The sequence below is a fragment of the Taurulus bubalis genome (assembly GCF_910589615.1).
Source record: "Taurulus bubalis genome assembly, chromosome: 5".
In the NCBI taxonomy this organism is placed as follows: Eukaryota; Metazoa; Chordata; class Actinopteri; order Perciformes; family Cottidae; genus Taurulus; species Taurulus bubalis.
The window spans coordinates 1,118,920-1,127,762 of NC_136593.1; the positions used below are offsets into that span (position 1 = coordinate 1,118,920).

The window sequence follows — 8,843 nt, forward strand, 5'->3', positions numbered from 1 at the left end:
GTAATGCCTGTAACTTTTGTTTGGTTGAAAGCGAGTGCCACAGTCTACATTTGAGTAGCTGTTACACACTTTTCATTCTTGCAAGAAATAAAAAAGACAACTTTGACTCAGAAACTTTATTCCTCCTTTCCCGATTGACAGAGAAAATATTCCATCACAACCCTCACTGGTTTACAAGACCCCGAGATACTTGCAGACCAGCCCAGTGTGTTCTGAAGGTGACGTTCTGATGGAGCCAACAGAACCAAATCATCTGCAAAGAGCCGAGTCACCATTCTGAGGAGCCCAAACCGGACACTCTTCCCATCGTCTGGTTGGGGATTTGTATTTCTGCACCGTGAAATAAAAACATTTCAGTCTGAGATAGATATTTTCACGCAAATTAAAAGACTTTTACTGCACATACTACTCTCCAACAATATTTCACGTTAGCCCTTTCACTTGATGTTCTATGGTCACTCCATTCCCAGGATTTTATTAAGTTGCATTCAAACTTTGAATACATCATAACTTTATCAACAGCCGGCTGCAACCAGTTATCCAGCTAAAGCAATACTGAAACACACCTCAGTGTTATATGTGAAGCAGGAACAATCAGCGGAGGAGGTCTGACTCAGCTCCACCCCTCTTCTGACTCACTCGAGACGAACCAGGAAACAGTTTCTCTTTCGTCCTCACTGAAGAGAGACATGCAGACTGAAAACCAGACGATCAGATTCACCTTCAGAACAAACTAACAACTTCCTCTGAGTGAGTTCAGCTGCAGGAGAGAAAAGAGGAATACTTCAACACTGCTGCTTCAACCTGCTGACACTCCACACCCTGAATGTGAGTTTGACTCAACTAGGGTGACCAGATTTGAGTTTGTGAAAAAGAGGACACTTCGTCGCGCGGGGGTGGGGTGGGGTGGGGTGGTGCGGTGGGGTGGTGGGGTGGGGTGGGGTAGTAGTAGTGTATAGAGGACACATCGACGCGGGGTGGTGGTGGTAGTAGTAGTGTATAGCATGCCGTGAACTTACATTTACGTTGAGATCGGTCGACCAATGACAGTTCTCTCTCTAGTCAGAGCTTGCGTAAGAAGGAGAAACGTAAGGGAGATACCATTTCCAAAACTTTTAAGGGCGTAATAACTAGTTTGTGAAAGACCCAGAGAAACACAAATATCCAACGAGGCAAAATCCCAGACGTTTTTGGAATCCCTGCCGGATTCCAAAAACGAAAAGAGAACATGTCCGGGAACAAGAGGACGTCTGGTCACCCTAACTCAACACAGTGAAGCTAGTAGAGGAGGAGGGGAGCCATGACTCATGTACTTTCTGTGTTTTTGTTGTTGTTTTGTTCATTCTTTTTTATATTGGTAGTAGGGACCAATTAGATGTTGTTTAGACTATTGACATTGCATGTGCACATTTTTAGATGATGCTCATTTTAGTTACACACATATGGAACAAGGGGAGAAAAACATAGAATAAACAACAACGAAACAGAAGTTATAGCTAAGGAGTGATTTATTCTCTATTGTGCATTCATTGATTTCTGAAAATAAAATTTAAAAAAACCCATTTTTCCCAATATGCCAATTTTTTCCCCCAGTTTGTAGTTGACAGGTGTGGTTATCTTCTCCATGTTGTAAATGTCCATCCATGTATTCAGAGTGGGACTCTCTTGTGATAACCATTTCATGGTGCGAGTCTTTTTGCCGGCCACCAGAAGTACATTTATTAAATATTTGACTTTTTTTAGGTAAATATCCCAGATACATGGTCTTACTTTGCAGAAGTATTTCACCTTCAACAATGTTGTTTAGGGCGGTGTGTTTCCCTCTCCAATAGTCTGTGATAGCAGGGCGATCCCAGAAAAGATGATAATGGTTTGCATTTTGATTTCCAGATCCTCTCCAGCAAACAGGAGGGTTACTATCATAGTGGTGTTTCTGAGAGGGTGTAATAAAATACTGTATCACATGTTTCACTTCCTGTGTTTCAGCTTCACTCAGAGACAACATGGCTTCCAGATCAGAGGAGGATCTCTGCTGTCTGGTCTGTCAGGAAGTCTTTAGAGATCCTGTTATTCTGTCATGTAGCCACAGCTTCTGTAAAGACTGTCTGAAGAGATGGTGGAGAGAGAAACACACTCAGGAGTGTCCAGTTTGTAGGAGAAGATCTTCAAAGGAACATCCACCTCGTAATCTGGCGTTAAAGAACCTGTGTGAGTCCTTCTTACTGGAGAGAGACCTGAGAGCTCCAGAGACTCTCTGCAGTCTGCACTCTGAGAAACTCAGACTCTTCTGTCTGGACCATCAGCAGCCAGTGTGTCTCGTCTGCAGAGACTCAGAGAAACACACCGACCACAGATTCAGACCCATCGATGAAGCTGCTCCACAACTCAGGAAGAAGCTTCAGGAAACTCTGGAGTCCTTAAAGGAGAAGTTAAAGGTCTTTGAACAAGTTAAAGTGAAGTCTGATCAAACAGCAAAATACATGAAGGTCCAGGCCCGACGCACAGAGAGGAAGATTCAGGATCAGTTTGAGAAGCTTCACCAGTTTCTAGAGGAGGAAGAGGAGGCCAGGATGGCTGCACTGAGGGAGGAAGAGGAGCAGAAGAGTCAGATGATGAAGGAGAAGATGGAGGCTCTGAGCAGAGAGATAGCAGCTCTTTCAGACACAGTCAGAGCCACAGAGGACGAGCTGAGAGCTGAAGACGTCTCATTCCTCAACAACTACAAGGCTGCAGTGGAACGAGTCCAGCAGCGCCCCCTGCTGGAGGATCCACAGCTGCTCTCAGGAGCTCTGATAGACGAGGCCAAACACCTGGGCAACCTGACCTTCAACATCTGGAACAAGATGAAGGACCTGGTCTCCTACACTCCTGTGGTTCTGGACCCAAACACTGCTTATCGAAGACTCATCCTGTCTGAAGATCTGACCAGTGTGAGACGAGGAGGAAACACAGAGAAGCTTCCTGATAATCCAGAGAGGTCTGATACATACAGTTCTGTTCTGGGCTCTGAGGGATTTAACTCTGGGACTCACAGCTGGGATGTCGAGGTAGGAGACAGTAAAGACTGGTATCTGGGTGTATTAGCAGAGTCTGTCCAGAGGAAGGGACGCATACTGTCTGGATTATGGAGAATAGGGTTGTATAAAGGTAAATACTCATCATGGTCACCACCAGTTCCAGTCACTGCTCTCGTCGTGCAGAAGAAGTCTCAGAGAATCAGAGTGAATCTGGACTGGAACAGAGGAAAGCTGTCGTTCTCTGATCCTGATACTAACACACACATACACACCTTCACACACACTTTCACTGAGAAGATGTTTCCATTCTTTACCACTGCTGATGAACTGAATATATTACCAATGAAGGTCAGTGTGACAGTGGAACAGAGCAGTTAGAGATAAAGAGGATGATAATATTCATGATATTTAACCTGTTGAGCTGCAGCTGTCCTCTTTAATTAATCCAAACACATGTTTATCTTTGTTTCAGTTATGGTTTCAATCTGTTTTAATTTTATTTTTGTTATTAAGTTTGAAAATATATTTTTTTTCTCTGATTGTTTTTCTCTGAATTATTTGATGTAGATTGACAGTGACATTTAAACTTGCTCCCATTTTCCCACTTGATTTCCTTTTCATAGTAATGTACTGCTTGTAGCTGACAAATACTTGTACATGTTGATTACAATAAGTTACTGTAATTCTAGGATACAGTAGATTTACTGTAAATTGTCTTGCTGGTGAAACTACTAAAGTATTGTCTTGTTTGAATTACTACAGAAAACTACTGGATGCTTTGACTGTCGCTCTACTCTTTTGAGATTCTGTAAATGTTCATTATCTTATGCAAAGTTTTACAGTCAAAATGTATATAATGCATTGCATTCATTTTTTATGACATTTTCATCTCAAGCAACGTTTATACGGATACAACCCAGACATGTGCAAGAATCATTTAAGTACATCGTCTTCATTTGGTTCATTTCGTCTTTTTGTCATCTGTACTTTGTCATTTTGAATTTCTGTAATTTTTTATTTTGACTTGTGATTGTTATGAAGAAGCTAATGGGATCTAAATAAATAATAAAGATATAATGCAACATTAACGCTTAACATTTGAGCAGCCGATCATTGTTCATATGCAACACACTTTATATTTAATTATAGTTTACAATCATTCAAACCAATATTTAATTACATGAAATATTAACAATTTGTACAAAATGATGCAACATGGTCAGGTGACACTTTACAAACAATAAGAACAAGAAAGCCAGAGGAGCAGCAGGACCCGGAGGAAACAACATGCACTGAAAAGAAAAGTGCCATTTACTAAAAAATGCTAAGTAACAAATTCCACACAGAAATTGGAAGCCATTTTTACAAATTACAAAGTTAAGTTTACTTAATACTAAGAATGTTTTTTCATCCAAAATATAAGTAAATCTTACTTGAATATGACTTCCTTAGACATAACATTTGATAGTAATCTTTACTCAGTCTTTGATAGTAATCTTTACTCAGCATTTGATAGTAATCTTTACTCAGGCTACTTTAATTTCTTCCTTAAACATAAAATGTACTCAGCCTTTCAATAGTATGTTTTACTCAGGCTACTGCATCTAATTACAAAACCCCTGTAAACATAATTAAATATTTCATGGTCCGGGGGGAGAGAGAGAGAGATGTCACGCTTACCTGTCTTTAAAACTTGAGAGCCCTGAAGATGATCCACCTTGCTAAGACCATTAATACAGTAGTCCTCCCAGTCAAATGTACTATTGAGCAACAACACAAACTACAGCCTCCAAAATGACAATATACTCAAACCAATACCTCTGTGAAACAGCTTCAACTAAAGATATAACATTAAGACACACCCATGAAGACGTTAGCGTTACAGCTAACGTTACCTTCTCTGTTTCTACCTGTGTGTGTGTGTGTGTGTGTGTGTGTGTGTGTGTGTGTGTGTGTGTGTGTGTGTGTGTGTGTGTGTGTTGGGCATGCACATGAGAGCGTTATCTGCGCTGTCAGCACAGAGCTCACTCGTAAAGTGGACCAAAAACGTTGCCACAAAACGTAGCGGTTCTTCCACGTCTTTAAAGCAAGTTAACCAGCACATAGCCTCACTAGCTAACCTAAACTGACTTTAACCAGCACATAGCCTCACTAGCTAACCTAAACTGACTTTAACCAGCACATAGCCTCACTAGCTAACCAAAACTGACGTTAACCAGCACATAGCCTCACTAGCTAACCTAAACTGACTTTAACCAGCACATAGCCTCACTAGCTAACCAAAACTGACGTTAACCAGCACATAGCCTCACTAGCTAACCAAAACTGACTTTAACCAGCACATAGCCTCACTAGCTAACCTAAACTGACGTTAACCAGCACATAGCCTCACTAGCTAACCAAAACTGACGTTAACCAGCACATAGCCTCACTAGCTAACCTAAACTGACCCGGTCACGTTCCTGTTAGTATTCAGTGCTCAAACACTGACTTTCACTGACGAGTAAATAAGAATGTAAAGGGTTAATTATACAACCTACCCCAGTCCATGAACTTTCTCTGGACTGGTTAAACTCGGCCGTCCTTTCCTAAGTTCTTCTGTTAGGTCGTTTCTCTGATTGACGTCACCCCCTGAGCATGCTTGTACAGTCAATCCAGTAGTTCAGTTAATATTACTTGGTGTGAATGATCAGATTTACTTATCAAAATAACGATACATAATTACAAACAAACACAAAGTAAGACATTAAATAAAAGATGACCGTTGAAAGAAAAAGGACTGAAATACTAATTTATTGTAGAATTGAACGTTGATACGATCACGCTGACACAACCACGGTCAACAACTATTGTGCTTCCCATCCACACACATCTGTTCCCATCACCTGGCACTTCCCTATATGCCCTTTTGAAGTTAATGTGCCACCCTGTGTTCAAATGTAGGAACAGCATGTCCTCATTCAACCTGTGTTGAATGAAAGAAAGATGAAAGAAAGCAACAAACTGCAATATGGCTCCAACATTTAGTTTCTACCTTGGATACAACATCTCACTATGGAGTCAGAACTGCAGATCAATCCGTTCGATTCCTCTCAAGCCGTTTAATTCACACCACAGCCAAACGCTCCCTGATATGACTCGATCCAACTCAACAGTCCTCAGCTTTCTGAATCCTTTTCACACGCTCAACATTCAATAACTCCTTATTTCATTAAACCTCTGTTGTCCTTGCTAGTGCCAAGGCGTTTATGAACAAATATATTTATTAAACAAACCCTGATATCCAATAAAAGTAACTTCATATGAAGCATCAACAACAAAGGAAGCAGCTACCTGTATCTTCTTTACGGATCAATGAATGTCATTCTCCCCTCCCAGCCTGCACAGGTGAGCTCAGGGTGAGGCAAACCGATAAAGCGCATCAAGAACACATGATGCTCTCATGTAAGGTTTCTTAGTTTCTACTGAAATTAGAATTCACCTTTGTGCATAACTCCTCCCCTCTTCGTGCCACAGTTGAACTGGCCCCGCCCCTCACTGCTGAGAGCGCCCGATGACCAAAACGGTTTTCCCTGTCAGTGATCTAAAGCATCAACACGTCCGCCTTGCATGAAGCTGATGTGATGCTGTCGAAAGAGAAGACATGAAAGTATCTCGTTAAAAACTCAAAATGACACATTAATTTGCCATGAAATGTAAATGGTGTTGGGAGGAAGCAACATTTCCAGAGCCGGTCTGTCCGGTCCCATAAGGGGCAGGTGGTTGAACATATTGCATTTCGCCCGAGGAGGTGTGTATTGATCCCTAAAGCGGTATTTCAGCAAAAATACCACAAGGCAGATTTATTATGCACATCTGGTAGAGTTATACTGCACATAATCTTACAGATGTTCTAAAACTGTTGATGGACTTGTGGAAGTTAAATTAGTATCAGGGCTGCAGAACATCTTGTTTATTTTAGTTCAGGAAAAACAGCAGAGCAATAAAAGTATTACCGTCTTCATGTTTCCTGCTGTCCCACACAGGAAAGACAAACATCATTAAAGTAAAGACAAACAAGTAAGACCAAAACATTCAAGAATGCTAAATTTGCCACTAGATTTAGGAGATTCATGATTGAAGTCACTGAAACAAAACAAAAATGTCCATCATGTCTGTGTGTTCAGATTTGACTTAGTTATGATTTAGAGAAGGAATTACAATTTTGACAGAAATGGGGCGTTGAAGGTTTTAAAGTTGCCATGAAAAAAACTAATGCTTTCAATTGTTTCCAGAAAGAATGTTTCAGATGAATCTTGATGAAATGAACCACGTGAGCAGGTGGGGTTCACACTGCAGCACTTATCGAACGAGCTGCACCAAGCAGCCAACGTCCGGGTCGGAGGATGTCCACCTTGCAATTGAGGAGTACCGGAGTAAAGACCTGCACCTTACAAACACTGTTCCGGCAGCTCCTGCAGCCAAGCTGATACCTAACTTCATGCTTCACATTCCTTTAGATCCCACCAGAAAGACAGAGGCTAGTAAACTCCCCCAGACAGTACGGTGTGGGCTTTGCAGAGAAGAACACCCTGCAGGGGGCTTCGTAGAGATCCTCGCCATCTGTACATCCATCAGCAGAGAACCACAGCTCGTGGCAACTGGGCTACCCAGCATCTCTACACTTATTACCCAGGTTGGCTCCCTGGAGAAGTCACTCCAGACCCACTCTTGGAGAGTAAAAAACATGGAAGCTGGTAGTCTACGGGTTATTAGTCACACCCAATTGGCATAAGGAAACCAGGGGCCATGTGTCAGCATTGACGGTTGGGAGGAACGACTGTGCTCCACTCTTCCGGTCCCGACCCACCAACATCTGCCTCAAAAGGTGGACGTCAACACCGCACCCTCTGAAATACAAGAAATCGAAGATTCAAGCTCTATGTCAGGATTGAGGATTGAAGTGAGGACCCAAAATGCCGGCAATTGATCATTTTATTCTCCCAAAAAACACAGGACAGGCTTCCAACAGGCCGAGGAACGAACAAAAACGGGGATCAAAAACATGCAGAGGAACTAACAGAAAACAAACGGGCATCAGAACAAGGATTGAACAGTAAGACTTACAGGATGTCAAACAGGACAAACAAACACAGTCTTCACGCAGTACAAACTGACAAGGGGACAGGAGACAAACAGGGTGTAAATACAAGGGGAAAGTGATTGGACACAGTAGGAAACAATCAGGGACCAGGGCAGACAATCAACAGACAATCACACCCGGGGTCGGGTGCAGCTTGGAGGTGGCAGCGTGGACAGGGCACGGCCCGGGGTGCCAACAGGAATCTTTGAGCAGCTCATGACTATAGGGCGGTAAGGGTCAGAGCGTAGATGGGCTGGTAAATAGACAGCCTTTCCTTCTGGCTCATCTCCCTCTTCACCACAATATTCCGGTACAACACCTGCTTCACTGCTGATGCCGCAACGAACCACCGGTCCATCTCTCACTCCATTTTGCCCTCATTTATGCACAAGACTCCAGAGATACTTGAACTCTCTTGCCTGGGGCAGTGACTCACTCTCTACCCAGAGGGAAATGATTCACACTCGGCTACAAACCACCCCAGTGCGTGCTGAAGGCCACGTTCTTCAGGATCCATTAGTACCCCTTCATCTACAAAGAGCAGAGACACAACTCTGACCTCCCCATACCGGACATTCTCCTCCCTTGAGGAGAATGTCTTGCAAGGGTAAAGAGCTGCTCCACTATTCAACTGCCATCTTGGAATCTGCATTGCTCCTCCTGGTTCTGAGGTTGGACTGTCAGTTGGAGCCTCCCTTTCATCC

At 42.7% G+C, this 8,843-nt stretch overlaps 1 protein-coding gene across 1 annotated transcript; it reads left to right on the forward strand.

Annotated features, from left to right (window-relative positions):
• The first annotated feature begins 1,988 nt into the window (after positions 1–1,988).
• On the forward strand, positions 1,989–4,066 carry LOC306736953 (E3 ubiquitin-protein ligase TRIM39-like). Its single transcript, XM_079218645.1, has one exon. It carries the CDS (start codon positions 2,004–2,006, stop codon positions 3,393–3,395), a length of 1,392 nt encoding a protein of 463 aa, XP_079074771.1. The 5' UTR covers positions 1,989–2,003; the 3' UTR covers positions 3,396–4,066.
• The last annotated feature ends 4,777 nt before the right edge of the window (positions 4,067–8,843 follow it).

Bases quoted from the DNA above. Each gene is read 5' to 3' on its own strand.
- LOC306736953 (XM_079218645.1), top strand. From the start codon at position 2,004: ATGGCTTCCAGATCAGAGGAGGATCTCTGCTGTCTGGTCTGTCAGGAA.